Source organism: Rousettus aegyptiacus, unplaced genomic scaffold, assembly GCF_014176215.1.
Source record: "Rousettus aegyptiacus isolate mRouAeg1 unplaced genomic scaffold, mRouAeg1.p scaffold_m13_p_17, whole genome shotgun sequence".
Taxonomy (NCBI): Eukaryota; Metazoa; Chordata; class Mammalia; order Chiroptera; family Pteropodidae; genus Rousettus; species Rousettus aegyptiacus.
The window spans coordinates 13421528-13437393 of record NW_023416292.1 but is presented as its reverse complement, the minus strand read 5'-3'; the positions used below and the strand labels follow the sequence as shown (position 1 = coordinate 13437393).

Sequence of the window (15866 nt, the reverse complement as noted above, 5' to 3'; positions counted from 1 at the left end):
TTTCATACACGATGCGAGACTTCTGTCACCTTTAAACCCAGAAAGTGGAAAAGCTGACTCCAGTAGGTCTCGTTCCTGTGCGGCGGCAGTCGGCCCGGGGCGGCATTCTGCTTCTCCCCCTGGCCCTCCTGGCAGAGTCCCCACTGCCCCCCGCTGCGTTATTCCTGGCCTCGCGATGTCCTTCGACCACCAGTGTGCCCAGGGGAGTGGCCGGGCAAGACGCTGGTCGCAGAATGAAAGCGACCAGGCGCAAGCTGTGAGAGGGCCATTTCGTTAAGCCCAGTTGTAGGAATAGTCTGGGAATCGAAATATGAAGACTTTTTTTTTGCAGTCATGCCAATGAATAATAATTGGTTTTAGGAAAGTTAGTCTAAATTTGGGAGATGATTTGAGAGAGACCATGCTGCAAATGCAGCAGGGACAAAAAGGGCCATTCTGGACGAAAGGACAAGCTCTCCCTTCTCTTTCTCTGGCTATGAGTGTTCAGGAGACTCAACATTGATCCAAGTGCAGTACAGCTAAGTGTTGAGCTCAGCTCAGCTTGGTAACTGCAAAGTCCCACAGGCAAGGCTGGAGAAAGCATCTTCATGGAACCGGCCCATAATACAGACATAGGAGGCCAATACACGCCCCAGACATCAGGCCCAGTGATCACCTCCCTCCGGCCAGCATAACCCTGCACCGTAACAGAAACCCACTCGAGAGAGAGGAGGGAGAGATTAGCAATACGTTTGTAACTTGTTGGGCAAGTTCCAGAGTGGGGGTGCCTGCTGACAGCCTCCCTTGCGGGAGCTGTAATTCATCTCCAAAGAAGGCTATGAATTTAAAGAAAGAGCACAGTTGTTTTAGAACAGGGCTTTGAAGGAGAATGGACAGAAAGAAAGGGAGATTGTTAAAAACCAGGTAATGACAAGGCTGTCTGTTTTTTAAATATGGCTCTAAGTAAATATATCATGAGTTGTCCTTACGCAGTGAACTTTTACCCGCAAAACATTTGTTCTGCATAAGAAATGCACCATGAAAGTTTGTAATTATTTTGAGATCCTCCCCAAAGGCATCCAGGGCAGAAAGGGCATCGACTCACAGAACCACACAAGGGTCACTGGCTGGCGAATGTAGCTTCTCGTACGTGCCTCATGATGTACTCGGTAGAAGTTTCACAGCACATGACAGCTGTGTGGCACATCTGTTCGCGATCCAAAAAATCAGTTACACAAGCATTCGCCGGGAAAGATTCGCCTTGGCACCCGTTCCGTGAAAAGCCCTGGGAGTCTGAATTGAGCGCAAACTTAATAAGCTGTGAGTGTGATGAAATGTCAGGCCGTGTCCATGGGGCTGTAATAGCTGGTCCGGTGGTAAGCCGAGCCGTTCAAGCCACACGTGAAGGACTGCAATAAATTCTGGTCATTTAAAGAAAGATACTAAAAATTAGAGTTTGTTTCTAGGAGGGTAGACAAGAAGGATCTAGAAATCGTGACATGGGACATGGTTGAAAGTCCTGGAGGTGACGAGACTAAGGAGCAAGATGCTATAGTGACTATCTTCAGATAGTCAAAGGCGTGGTAGACATAGTGCCTTAATAAAACAGTGTCTGAAGCAAATGATGACAAATAAACGGAGAGTGGAGATGTGTGTGTGTGTGTGTGTGTGTGTGTGTGTGTGTGTGTGAGAGAGAGAGAGAGAGAGTGTGTGTGTGTGTGAGAGAGAGAGAGAGTGTGTGTGTGTGTGTGTGCGTGTGTTTTCCAGAGCAGAACAAGAACACATGGTAAAAATTACAGGGAGGAGGCAGATTTAAAACTCCATAAAAATAATTTGTAACAACCAGTGTTGTCTAAGGAGGAACAGGAAATCGTACTAGATTAGGAAGGATTCAAGAGGGGATGAATTTATAGAAAAGAATGTCTGTGTAGTGGTAAACTGGATCCTTGAAATGCAGGAGAAAATGCAAAGGGGAGGGCTTTGTGTCTGGAGAGACCTGGGAGCAAATTACCTTTGCCCTTTAGCTCTGTGATGTTAGGTAAGATGCCAACTCCTTCTAAGCATTTGTTTCTTCTCCTGTTAAATGGGCAAAACAAAACCCATGTTAAAGTGTTAGTGTGAACCGATGTATGTAAAGTCTTATGAATAGAATGGGCTCCAGATGGATGCTAGTGGACTTTCTCTTGATTAGATGGCATCCGGAGAAGCAAGAGAGAGTTTTAGGAGCTGTAAGGAAGTCACTTAAAAAGCTCGTAGAATTTACTTAGTCACCTTTGTGCCTGCAGAGCCTGACACGGCTTGCAAAGGGCAGCTGCTCAGTACGTGTTGGCACATTTGCCGTTTTTATCAGTACTCTGGGTGAGCCATGGCCCCAGGCGCTTCCAGAAACAGGCTCGTTGCGGGTGTATGGCCATTGGTGACAGCGTGCCTAGTGGTAAGAAAGTGGGTTTGGCATCAGACGAAGTTCAAATCCCAGCTCTCCACTGGGTCAAGTTACTTAACCTTTCAGAGCTGCATTTTTCTCATCCAAGGCAATAACTGTCCCACATGAGTGAGAAATAAAATAGCATAGATGAAGGACTTCGATAGTCTTTTCTCGGTGGAAACCTCTCACCAACCCAGGCAGGCATAAAACGCCATGTTCATTTATAAGAGAAGAGCCAGGATGCAGAGAGTTCAAGCGATCTGCCAGGAACATAGCAGAACTGATATTTCATCCAAGTCTTTTAACCTCAAGGCTCATCACCTTTCTCTTCTCAACGGTGACTGAAACATTTCTTGAGTGTCTGCTGTGTGCGTGGTACTATGCTCAGTATTTCTGTGTATTACCTCATTGGCTGTGTAGGTCACTCCATGAGTCTCTCTGGAATATCCACAGGATAAACTTTCCTAGACACTTGGGAAAGGTTATTCTTCATGGGACTACGGTTGTCTTTGCTACCTGGCTTTGGGAGGGACACTCAAGGCACAGCGAGTTGGGGAGGAGATACCTGTCCAGAGAGTCACATGAGCTCCTCAGCCTTGACCATCGCTGAAGGAACAGATGTTGGTGTCTTGAACAGAGGACATCATCAGCTGTTAGGCAGTTGGCAGTCCTCAGGTCTTTTCCAGCCATAGACTTTTTCTGTGAGGTTTTAAACTGAATTCCTTACAAATATTTAATTCAAGAATTTTCCCATAAAATATAAGATTTTTAGTTTCTCATGAGGAATTGGACAGTTGGGGAGTAACCCTGAACTCACGTTCTCCCAGGCAATACCCCAGTAGCACTGCGACTTCATTTAAATGGAGCGAGAGAAGTCTCACAGTCCTCGCCCGGCCCATTCCGCCCCCCTACCTCCATCAAGTAGATGGGATTAATATGTAGTATCCCCTACCCCATGCGTAATTGATATTAATAATAAAACACCTGGGAGCATTGTCTCTGTGCGTCTTGCTAACCATGTCTCTTTTTTCCTGACCCCCAGTCTGCGATTGCAATGGGAAGTCCCGGCAATGCATCTTCGATCATGAACTTCACAGGCAGACGGGAAATGGATTCCGTTGCCTCAACTGCAGTGACAACACCGAGGGCATTCACTGCGAGAGGTGCAGAGAAGGATTTTACCGACACAGAGAGAGAGACCGCTGTTTGCCCTGCAATTGTAACTCCAAAGGTAGATGGAAAATGGCAAAGGAGGTGGGGAGGAGGGGAGAGCGGGAGAAGCAAGCAGCCCGAGAGAGAGGGTTTTTTGTTTATTTGTTTGTTTTGTTTTGTTTTACCAATTTCAGTCTGGAAAGAAACGTGTTTTTCTAAAGTCTGAGTTCCTGAGGGCATGTTGGGTTGAATTCTAGTACCAAGAGGGACAAGATTACTTTTCCTGGCAGATGGCAGTATTTGACCCAGGGACAAAGGACCCTTGTAGTCTTCCAGTGGTAGTTCCTCATATCCACAGCCATCCCTTTGACCAATCTCTCAAAAAATAAGGGATTAGAAAGAGCTGTTTCTGGTGCTATGCTAAGTGCTACCAATATTGAGTGGTAGGTACTAATAGAAGACACGGACAAATAACTAGGCAGATTAAAGTCTTTCCCAGGCTTGTTAACAAGAAAAAATAGAATTCACAAATAAGAAGGACCTAACAGGGTGGCTGGTTCATAGGTGGGCTCTTGTTTGTTTGTTTGTTTTAAATGTATCACCCCGTGCTATATTCGCAAAACTGTAGTTTTGGGGCGCGCGCGCGCGCGCACACACACACACACACACACACACAGTGCTATATTCATTGTGGGCAGACAGTAAAGACAAGTTAGTAAAAATAACGAGGGAGAGACAGGCAGTTCTGTTAAATAAGTTGAGTTTTTTTTTTAAAACTACCCTATTTGTCTATTATCTTGGCAATATCTGTTTCTTCTCTTTGCTAGAAAGTGTTTTATAGCATACTATGATAAATATTAACATGCCTAAAGGGTGTGTAGCCTGACTGGCACGTGGTAATTGCTCAGTGTAGGTCCCTAGAATCAACACATAGCAGCACCTGAAATAATCTAAAAACAGGCAGATTTTGGTCCAGCTGTGAGTTGCTGGTAGAATGTGTTGGGGACCCTTATAGAAAACTGGGGTGACCCTGTGGCAATAAAGACCCATATCCCAGCATTCGCTTCCCAAATTGCCAGAGCTGCTGTTACGATGTGGTTCGAACCAGATTTGCCGAGCTTTGTGACACAGAGTCAGCATCTAGAATCTTTTGGATTGAGTGGTTCTCCCTACGAATCAAAACACCTCACAAAGGAGAACTGAAAGAAAAATTATTCCATTAAAATGGGCATTTAACCTCTCTGCAGAGCCCACGTCGCTGTAGGTAATGCGGCTTTCTTGTGAGGCACTGGATTGGGGTCATACCAGCGAAGTGATCAGAGAAGATGTCACTAGAAATGTAATTGGCTCAGCTGGAAAGCCCGGCCTGCAGACAGGGCGATCAGTCTCAGAGCAGGCAAGCTGAGCCTGCTGCTTAGCAAGGAGAGATGCTGATGAGGGATTCGCCGCATCCTCTCTTCTTTTCACAGTGTCGTCCATTGCCCGCCGAGCAACAATGAGCCTGGCTCTTGCTTTTCTTCTGGGGAACAGTTACCCCAGACTCAGTGTGCTCAGTCCGGGGGTAGGAAATGGTGGAGCCCGGCGATGATTTGCATCTCGTATTGTAGCAAACGTGCATTACTCGCTCACTCTGTACCAGGCCCGGCTCTATATGCTTTCATCCAGCAATTAATTTAATCTTCACAAATAACCTTATGAAGAGGGTGCTGTTATTATTTCCCTTTTACGAATGCGGTAGCAGAGGCTTAGAGAGGCAGGCGGAGACGCTTGTTGAAGGTTGTAGAGCTACGTGAGTTCCAGCCCAGGTGTGCTGACGTCGAAGATCATAACGTGGTGGGTTTTGGAGCCGGACAGCCTGGGCTCAAATCTTGGCACTTCCACTAGTGTGATGTCCCTCTGGACATACTCCTTAACCTCTCGCTACCCCACTGTCCTCGCCTCTAAAAGGGTGATCACGCTATTTACATTACAGGATCACATGAGGATAAAATGACGTTTGCCAAGCACGCGGTGAACAATGAAATAAGTTGTGTTTCTTATTAGGACAGAGGTTAGGATCCCAATCCCCCGGAACACTGGCTTTCTAAAATGTCACATTCAGGCATAGAAAGAAGCCTGGTAAAGGCCGTATGTTTGGTCTCCAACTATTTATTAACATTCTGTTTATTATTAACATATGGCGGTGAATTATTCAAATATTTTTTACCTGTGGGGAAACTGAGAATTAGAAGAGTTAATGAATGGCCTGAAGTTTCTCAGCGAGTGATTGTAATCCAGAGCTCGAGTTGTAATCCAGATGTTCGAATCAAGAACTATTCCCTCTTATACCCTCCGTATGAAAAACAAACAAACAAACAAAAACAAAATGAAACAAAAAAACAGAATGGTATCCTTTTATCCCCAACAGCAGAAAATTAGACGTTCAGGAAAAACTTTGTAGATATTCTTTCCTAAGATCTGGGTAACGCTTTATACTTTCCCAGAACATTTTCACAGACTCTGTCTTCGTTGCGTGTGTACTGACGCACTCCACCGTCACATCGAGGAAGGGGCCGACGCTCCAGAACCCCAGCTGCCTGGGCTGGTTGCATGTTGGTGGCAGAGACTGTCCCCTCCACGTGCCACCTCCGAATGCACGTTGGCTGCATAGATCACTAAACCAGCGGCATGAGGTTAATTCCCTATGTGATTCCTCAGTCTCCTAATCGGACCAAAGGATATTTTCGCTCTCAAATCATAACTTCACAAGGGAATTTGGAGTATATTCCATTTCAAATGCAGAGGAATGCATCTTAAAAAAAAAAATGCTGTCATTCCATGTATGGTAAATGAAGGCAACAGCATTAATAATTGCCAAATTGGTCACAGATTTGGACTTCACATCAATTTCTCACGAATATAGCAACGGGGCTTGTTTTTAGATGATAACTTTGTGAGCTCAGCAATAAGGCTGAGTTCTTCTTGACTCTCGTAACCAATGTGTAAGATTTAGTATGTACCTGGGAACCTTTTGCAGATAGTTTAAAATTCACTGCGTGTGCATGTATATGTTTATTCTTCTCATGACACCTATGTTCTTGAGATCTGTGTGGATGTCAATGACATCGAACTTATTCTCTTAATTTTATCAATTTTTACATTGCTGACAGTGAATGACTCAGACCGTACCATTTGAGTTATTATTTAAAATATGCCTTAAATAATAATTAATTATTATTCCATATAGCTCTTAAATAATAGTCATGTTATTTAAAAATGCAAGTATATTTACTTTTAAAGGGTTCTCAAAAGGGAATTTACTCTCTTGGCTTAAATTTTAAATATTAATAATTTTAGAATACCTTCCTGAATCCTCAAATGCACGTAAACTATATCTACATAAGCCTTAAGGTATTCGTTGGGGCACAAACTGTACAGGAAGCTGTTCTTCATCTGTTTTTGAAACCTGATTGTTCACAGTCCCTAAGAGTAGCTCATAATGTAGAAACTGGGACAGGTATTTTTATACTAAGGAGACACTTTGAAAATCCAGTGCTATTATTTTGGAAGTTTAAGAACATGAAATACAGTAGCCACGTGGACAGTAAGAACCTGTGTACTTTGAAAGGCTTAAAAGAGGCCTAGAGATAACAGTATAAACTACATTTTTTTTGGAGCACCTACTATGCATGAGACACTGAATTAGGCACTTGATATATTTTAACTCAAATTCTTAGGTATAGGTATAGGTTTTTATCTCCACTCAAAAGAAGCGACGAGTGAACAGTTTGCCCCAGGATACACAGCTAAGGGGCAAAGCTGGTATTTGAAGCGAGATCTGCTGGACATCAAAGCCGGGCTCTTTTCGTGACCCCCAGTGTCTAGAGCTGTATCTGCTGGATGATATTCTATGGAATACTGTGTTTCTCAAGATGATAATAGGTGTTGCCTGTGAGAATGTCAAATCATGTTTGAAATCGCTGGCATTAAAAAGTTAAACAGGCTTCTTGCCTACTGAACGTATTATTATGTTATAAATCTGTAGGAGGTTTAGCGTGTACCATTTCCCAAACTCCTGAACACAGAATGCCTATTTTCATGAGGTGACGGTTAATACCCCTCAGAACGGTGTTTTGTAGAGTGCTTTTTCGGGCTGTTTGGGCCAAACCCAAAAGCAAAGTACAGTCTTCTCCATCTTATAAGAATAATTTGTTTCTGAAAAACTACTGTAGAGTTTTCTTAGGAGGAAAGCATAATTTCCATTAATTTGAATGGAAACAAATGGGTTTCTGAGTTCCAGATCAAAGCATAATTTAAAACATGATATGTCCCTCTTAGCTCTGTTTGTTGACCGAAGAGCAGTGAGTGTGGCGGTCTCTACACGCCAAACCCAACAGCCTCTCCTCATCCTCCTCTGGTTGAATGCTCTCTTGTTTTAGATCCGGAAAACTTTCCCCCTCCTTGAATCCTCCTTTAACCCTCCTCCCTTGGCTTCTGCTGTCCTGAGACTTCTTCCCACCCTAACCACCCTTTCCTTTCATCAGCGAGGTTCTATTTCTGTTCAGGGCTCTTCCCCCTACTCTCTATCTGCTCCCAAAGTAGTCTCATGCTTCCCATTACTCCGTGTGCTGATGCCTTCTAGAACATCATCTCCAGCCTCTTTCTTGAGGCCTAGAATAACATTTCCATCTTAATCCACAACTGGAACCTCAAGTTCACTATGTCCAAAACGAAACTCATCATCTTCTCTTGAAATGTTCCACCTGAGAGCCTGCTCCTCCTCTCCCTTCTTCTTGGTAAATAGCATCACAGTCCATTTTGTTGTGTTCTCTGGGGCCTTGGTGACATCCGTGTGATCCCCGCCCCGTACCACGCATTTCCTGAGTGTCACCAAAATCTGTTCATTCTTCTCCTCAGTGTTTCCTTCCTACTCTCCTCTCCCAACTCCCCTGCCCCAGGCCATCATGTCACAGTAGGATTCCTCTTACAGGAGCCTTCTGGCCTCCCCCCGCCCCCAAGCTATCCTATTGATTGCTCTAGAGTCGTCTTTCTAAACCCCCGAGTCTCATAGTTCCCTGTTGCTCACAAGCGGGTCTGCCATCCTTCTGTCACCTTTTAATTCATTAGTCGACAGCGTGCGCTGATACGTGTAAAGTGCCTCGCTCAGTGTCTCGCATGTTGCGGGCACTCAAAAAATGTGGTTCATACCCTTATCACCGAGGGCCCCTGAAGCCTTCAGGGTTGACATGGAGTCTTCCATGGACTCCGACTGTGAATGTGACTAATTTATTTCATGCTCCACATGTGGCATGAAAGCCCTTTTTTGTTGTTGTTGTTTTTATAGGCACAGAGTCAATACCTTTATTGATTTGAATTGTACCTGCTAGTGTATTAAAAGTTCACAGGAGAATAATGGATTAGAAAAAAAGGAGCAACTTTTTAGTATTTTGCTGGCTGTATAGAGTATAAATAGCCTGTCACAATGAGTTGAGCTATCTGGATTATTTCGTAGTTTTGCCAGCCGCAGGGAGGTTTTAAAGCAGGTGAGGTCTCGCCGGCTTCCACCTCATCTTTTGGCTCCCATCAACCCCCTTTCACAACAGCCCCATCCTCATTCTCGGCGTCTGGGCTTTAATCCAGCGGATTCCTGGGCTGCTTTTTTGTGCCGGGCACAGTGCTGGGCCCTGGGGATACTGCAGGGAGCATGAGCTGAAGTCATCATAAGCGTGCAGGGCTAAGGACTGGAGCAGGGGCGGGAGGGGGATGTGAGGTATGTGAGCCGGAGAATATTTCTCTAGAGAAGTGATAGTGAACCGAGACCTGAGTGCTGAGAATGGGCCAACCCGGGGAAGTCTGGGGCGAGAGCATTCCAGGCTGAGGGAGCAGCAGGTGCAAATGCCCTGAGGACGGATGAAGGTTACCACTTTCTAGGAACAGGGGAGCAGCGGGAACTTAGTGGAGGAGGGCGGGAGGTGGGGTGAGAGAGGTCGCGTCTTGCGGGCCGGGATACAGTGGGAGCCACCAGCGGACCTAAACAGATGAATAATAGGATCCAAATTCCATTTTAAAAAGAGCACCCTGGCTTCTGTATATAGACAATGCAAGCAAGAACGAAGGCAGGGAGGAGAGCGAGAGGCGGGGTCCAGGGAAGGGAAGATGGCGGCTCGAATGGGGCTGGTGCGAGGGGAGGCCCTGAGAAGTGGTTGCATTCCAGAGTGACACATTTCGTTATCCCGAGAACCTCTTGTCCTTCACCGGCGCTGAGCCCGAGAGGACTCGTTCACAGAGAAGAGCAGGTCTGTGAGAATCAAGCACAGGACCAGTGCTCGGGTGCTGTAAACCGGGTGAGAGGCATAAGTCCTTCACCCTCACAAAGGGGGATGCTCCAGGGAGAGAGTTTCTACCCCTCCAGGCTGGCGGAGACATTTTTAGTCAAGAGGCCTTTTTGTACTCAAAAAAAAAAAAAAAAAAAAAATCACACCCTGCCCTGAGGATGGATGACGTTTACCACCTAAAAGGTGGTTTTTCCCTGCCAGGAATAAGGGAGACTATTGGCCGCTTTCTCATGCCTGTTCTCTTCAAGGAAGCCCGTGTCCACATTCACTAATTTTCTCCCTTCTTGAGATCTCAGAGATTTGACAAATTTCTTTTAAAAAGCCGCGGCTTACACACTCCTAATCGAAAGGAAGCAGATATGTAAATTGAGATGCTTTCAGGAGTGAATTCCATTTCCTTCCCTGAAGAAGACATCCTTGGCTGTCACAACGGCTCCCTAAGGGGCAGATTCACCCTCAGACGTGGGAGGGAACTGCTGGAGGCAGCAGGCCGTGGCTGTCGCACTCCCGCAGAGCGACAAGTTGCTTCCTGATGCCGTACAAATTACATCTTCCCTCTTCTCCTTTCCTGTCCCTGCCTTGTCGGTTACAGGTTCTCTTGGCGCGCGATGTGACAACTCTGGACGGTGCAGCTGTAAACCAGGTGTGACAGGAGACAGGTGTGACCGATGCCTGCCAGGCTTCCACACACTCGCCGATGGCGGGTGCACCCAGCACCGAAGGCTACGGTAAGCACCTACACCCACCACTGCTGCCTCGGCCACGAGCAATGACAGTTATGTTGACATCAGTACCCGCTGACATTTCCTGAGCACCTACTGTGTGCCAAACGCTGCCCTGAGAATTTCGTACGGGTTATCTCATTTAACCCTCACAAAAACCCTGAGAAGTTGGGATTAAAATTATCCTCATGTTAACGATAATAAACTCATACCACGCGAGGTGAAATAAGTTGCCCGATATTACTAGTGAGGGTGAACCTAGTATTCAGGCCCAGAGTTTGGGCTCTGGAATGCCCTCACCCCAATGACTTGCCCCCCTTTAGATGAACTGGGAAGGAGGTAAAGAATCTTCCAATTCTAACCTGGGACTCGTTTCACCGCAAATGAACGTGGGGTAGAAGAACTTTTCCGCGTGACTTTAATCCCCGTGAGTCTGAAGCATCCTCTATCTCTCCTCCTAGTCTTTTCTGGGAAAAGGTGGAGCTTGCATTACACATCATACAGCCAGTCCAGAGATGCGGAGCTGGCAGGGTTCGGGGGCGGTTCAGAGGAGGGGGAGCCTGGCAGCGAAGCCGTTAGCTAGAAGTCCGGCCACAGAGGAGTCACGTCCCCGCTGCCCGCTTTTCCAGCCCCTCGTCCACGCGAGCACTGCCCCCAGCCATGCTTGCACCGTCCCCTTCATCGTCATCTCAAGTTCTCTTAGCTTCCTGGCCGTTCTCCTTGAGACTGTGTTCGGAGACCCTTCCCTCGGCCCAGTCTCCCTTTCGTAACCCTTTAAAACATGAAGCGGATCATATCACTTCTCTGCTTGCAACCCTCTCTCAGCTCCCTTTCCCTCTCAGAATGAGACCCGCACCTCTCATCGACACCAGCAGAGCCCTGCAGAATCCCCGCGCCCTCGGCAGCCTCAGCCTCAGCCGCAGGCTCCCGCTCAACTTCTCACAACCTCCCCTGGCTCCGTGCATTCCAGCCACCCCAGCCAGCCTTCCCTCCCTCAAAGGAGCCACGCATATGTGACCTTGACCTTGGCCTAGAGCTTCCTCTCCTCCTGCAGAGCCGCGCAGAGATTCCTGGGGCTCCATCGCCACCTCATCCACCTCCTCACAGAGGCCTTGCCTGACCAGGCCCCACCCTCCGTGTTCTGACTCCTGTTTTATTCAAATCTCTTATTTTCTATGTGTATTTGTCTGTCTCTCGAACTAGCATGTGAGCCCCACTGCGGCTTTGTCTTGCTCACTGATCTATCCGCTCAGGGAGAGGCATGTAGGGGTGTCTCAGCTCAGCTCCAGCTGGCATCTGCTTTATTGTCATTGCCGTTCTCACGTCTGCCCTGCCTGAGACCCCTAGAGAACAGGAGTATGTCCCACATCCTAGTCTCCCCGGGGCTTCGAATGTTTGCCAGAGAGTCCAGATGAGTAGCATGGAGGGGCTTAGGCAGCGGGGAGACCATGGGAATGGACAGGTGAGGGTCGCGGAAGAAATCTGCAGGAAGGCTGCCAGGACGTGGCATCTGCTCGGATGAAGAATGTAAGGGAGAGGGAGGAGTCAGATTCAAGTTCAGGCAAGATTTAAAGGGGGGTCATAGGGCAGTCAGAGGAGGAGCAGATCAGTAGGGAAACGACCCACCGGTTTTGGACCCACGAGATGAATACATATCATTCATTGTGTGCCAAACCGAGTGACAGAGACCCGTGCTTTGACCAGTCAGCTATCTGCGCACTTAGTCACTAAAGTAACTAGTCTACATAAGGCAAGGCGATGGTGGCGAAGCCGAATAATGAAAGGCTTCATTGGGAATGTCTTGCCGAAAAACAGACAGACAGACAGACAACCCAGCCAAACTCAGCAATTCCACCCCCAGACATACTCGAGAGATATGAAAATGTATATTTGCACAGAAACCTGTACACAGATGCTCGCAGCCACATTATTCATAATTGCTAGAAAGTAGAAACAACCCAATGTCCATCAGCTGATGAATGGATAAACAGAAGGTGGTACGTCCGTGCGATGGGACTTTATTCAGCCATGAAAAGGATGAAATGCTGATTCACGCATGACATGGATGAACCTTGAAAACCTACCGAGTGAAAGAAGCCAAGAGAAAGACCACATCTCATGTGATCCCATTTATAGGAAATGTTCAGAACGAGCAAATCTATAGAGACAGAAAGTGGATTAGTGGCTGCCTGGGGCTGGGGGGTGGGGAATGTGGGGGTTGGGGGGGAGGCATTGAGAAAGGGCACAGGGTTTCTTTCTGGAGTGATGCTAATGGTCATTCAACTCTGAGAAGCTACTAAAAACCATTGACTGGACATTTTTAATGGGTGAATTGCAGAGCGTGGGGATTTCATCCCAACAAAGGTGTTACCAAAAGACAGGGCGAAATGAACGAAGACAGCAAGAACATGGATTCGGTCATGATGAAAGCAGACGTCACTGAGTTAAACAAGAGAAATAAATGATAATTAAAAAAAAAAAAAAGTCAACTGAACCAAACAGTCAACCGAGCTAAACAGTCAGCGATGGGTTGGGTTTCCTTTCCCGCACGAAACCCCTCGTCTCTCTAGGAGCAGGTAGCAAACAGTTCACGGACTGGCTGCCGCCCACAGACCACACTCAGAGTGGCGCTGACATAGACAGATGGGTCCTTAATTAAAGGGCCCGCGAGAGATCAGCATGGGCGAGGGTAGCTAAGCGAGACCTCACCGAGGACGGAAGATTCGCTCCGGTTGGTGACATTTGCTCACGAGCACTTGATCTGCTGTGTACACTTGCAAAACATTTTGAAACACATCCCTAATTTTCTTTTCCTTCTTTCCCAGGGACTCCGAGTGTGACTGTGACCCGGCCGGCGTCTCGGGGCCCTGTGACACGGGCCGCTGTGTCTGCAAGCCTGCTGTCACCGGAGCGCGATGTGATAGGTCCGTGTGAACTCTGGCCCTACAGACAGAGCAGGGAGGGTCCCCTGGGCAACCAGCATGAGAAGCCATCATCTGAGTGCAATTATGGAAAAGGGACACTCAACGAGTGAATGTTGATGGCCTTTTTTCTGCCCTCTGTCCTCAAAAACTAGGCTTTAAAAAAAAATCCAGCTGAGCCTCCAAATCTCACTGGACTCCATGCTTTTGCTGTGGCCTCTTCTCCTTGTGTACACAACGGTAGAGGCACAGGGCCCCAGCGAGTCCCCTCCCCAACTCCGAATCCCAGGTACTCTGATGCGAGGTGCAATTATGAGGTCACGTGACTCAGCTTGCTCCTAGGAAAGGCCTGCCCTAATTAAACACGTTGGGAACATTCTAGTAATAGGGAATATCATGGCACACGGCCATATTTAACCATCGTGCAGAAAAGGAGCCGCCCAGGGTTGGCACGGCGGTTGCATGCACACACACGAACCAGGGAGGAGGTAAGAGCCTTTTGGGCCCCATGCCATGTTGGGGCAGGTGGCCCAGTGAGGAGAGGTTCACCTCAGCTGCAGGACGTTGTTCCCTACAAACCACCCAGACTTAAAGCTCTGCCCTCGCCTGGGACGGTTGGGAATGGAGGGCTGTGAGCCCGGCCCCAGAGATAAAGGCTTCCTCCTCATCACCTTAAAGTAAGAAAGCAGTTCTTTGGCATCCTGCCAATCACTTATACCTGGGCAGAGGAAATGCCAGCGACGTTCCGAACTCGTGTTTTCAGGGGGTTCTTCGCTGCCGAGGAAGGGGTGGGGAAACATAGCTTAAGGATTTAAAGAGGAGTCACTTTTTGAAAATGTTTTTAATCTCCAAATGTAACAGAGAAATAGAAAACCTCATAAAACAAACGTCAGCACCACCAAATATGTGAACTAGACCTTTGCTAAAAATGGGCTGTCCCAACGCCGCCGCCCGCCTCCCTAGAATGATCACCATTCTGACTTCTGTGGTTTTCTCCTCCTTACTTTCCTTCTTAATTTATTATGCAAGTGCATCCATAAACACCGCCCTTTAGTTTTGCCAGATTCCCTTCATTTTCCTCTCCTCCTCCCCCTCCCTCCTTCCCTCCCTCCCTCCTTTCCTCCCTTCCTTCCTCCCTCCCTCCCTCCTTCCTTGTTTTTCAATCTCTTTTAATCTACAGCTTTCCTCTATAGATATCGTAATGATTTTTTTAACCCTTGCCTTGTATAGAAAAAACACATGTTTATTTATTTACAGCTGTCCTCTGAAACATCACAGCTAACTTGCTTTTCTGTGATTTTGCACAATGAACCAGAGGATTAGACCACGTGATTTAAAGGCAGCTGTATCTGAGTTTAAATCTTCCCTCAGCCACATAATCAGCTGAATGATCTTGAACAAGCTCCTTAACCTCTCTGGTCTTGGTCTCTTCGTCTAAGAAAATTGGAAATAATAATTCCTTTCATAGGGTTTTGGTGAGGATTAAATGAGAGAGCACACACATAAGGTGCCTGGCACATCATAAGTGCTAAATAATACCAATAGAGGATATTGAAGTAATCATTATTTCATGTGGAAGAATGTAGTTAGGTTGAACAGAGAACAAGTGACTCCCCCTAACTTCCCCTGCCCTCTTCTCTGTGACCCCAGCATCTGGGACTTTGTCTGGCAGTTGTGGTCCTCAGAGAAGCCACTGGAGGGCTCGATCTGGGAGCAGAGATGGAATGACAGCCTACACTTTGCTTTCATAGGGAGCCACTGGCCATCCTTTGTCATACCTGCACCTGCCCCTCTCCTCTGTGGGCCAGAGCCTCGTGGTCTGGTGGGGGGCGGTCTGTACGTCTGAGTGGGTGCTGAGACAAGAGCATTTGCCTTCCGTCAACGGCCCCCACCTCCCCCCCTTGAGTCCCCGTTAAGCCCTTCGCCTGAGGGGCCCTGATTGTCCCACAGGTGGTCTGGGACAAGAGCGGTGTTTGCCACTTAGTATTTCCCACCTTTGGGAATAAAAAGATCCAGACTGGGGAGAAAGTAGAAACGATCAGTCATCACATTCTCTGTATTTGAATAAGAAATAACCTACAGCATTATCCCGACTTCTAAAACTCCACCGCAGGTGTCGACCAGGTTACTACCACCTGGATGAGGGAAACCCTGAGGGTTGTACCCAGTGTTTTTGCTACGGGCATTCAGCCAGCTGCCGCAGCTCTGGGGACTATAGTGTCCACAGAATCACCTCTACCTTCCATCAAGGTAAGGCATTCTGTTTTCTGGAATTCGGTTTTCAGCATCATATAGAGCTCTGTGCTGATGGATAACCACCTTGCCGTGCATAGGATGGGCCCCTCCAAGCATC

General features: G+C 47.3%; 1 protein-coding gene across 6 annotated transcripts in view; it reads left to right on the top strand.

Moving 5' to 3' along the window:
• The window catches only part of LAMC2 (laminin subunit gamma 2), a 56970-nt gene that overhangs the window by 18921 nt on the left and 22183 nt on the right, over nucleotides 1–15866 (top strand). For all 6 annotated transcript variants that reach the window (XM_016145583.2, XM_016145581.2, XM_016145582.2 and 3 more), the window contains 4 exons: nucleotides 3447–3635; nucleotides 10463–10598; nucleotides 13418–13516; nucleotides 15627–15763. In XM_016145583.2, the coding sequence (XP_016001069.2) occupies nucleotides 3447–3635; nucleotides 10463–10598; nucleotides 13418–13516; nucleotides 15627–15763 (561 nt within the window). The remainder of the gene's footprint in view (nucleotides 1–3446; nucleotides 3636–10462; nucleotides 10599–13417; nucleotides 13517–15626; nucleotides 15764–15866) is intronic.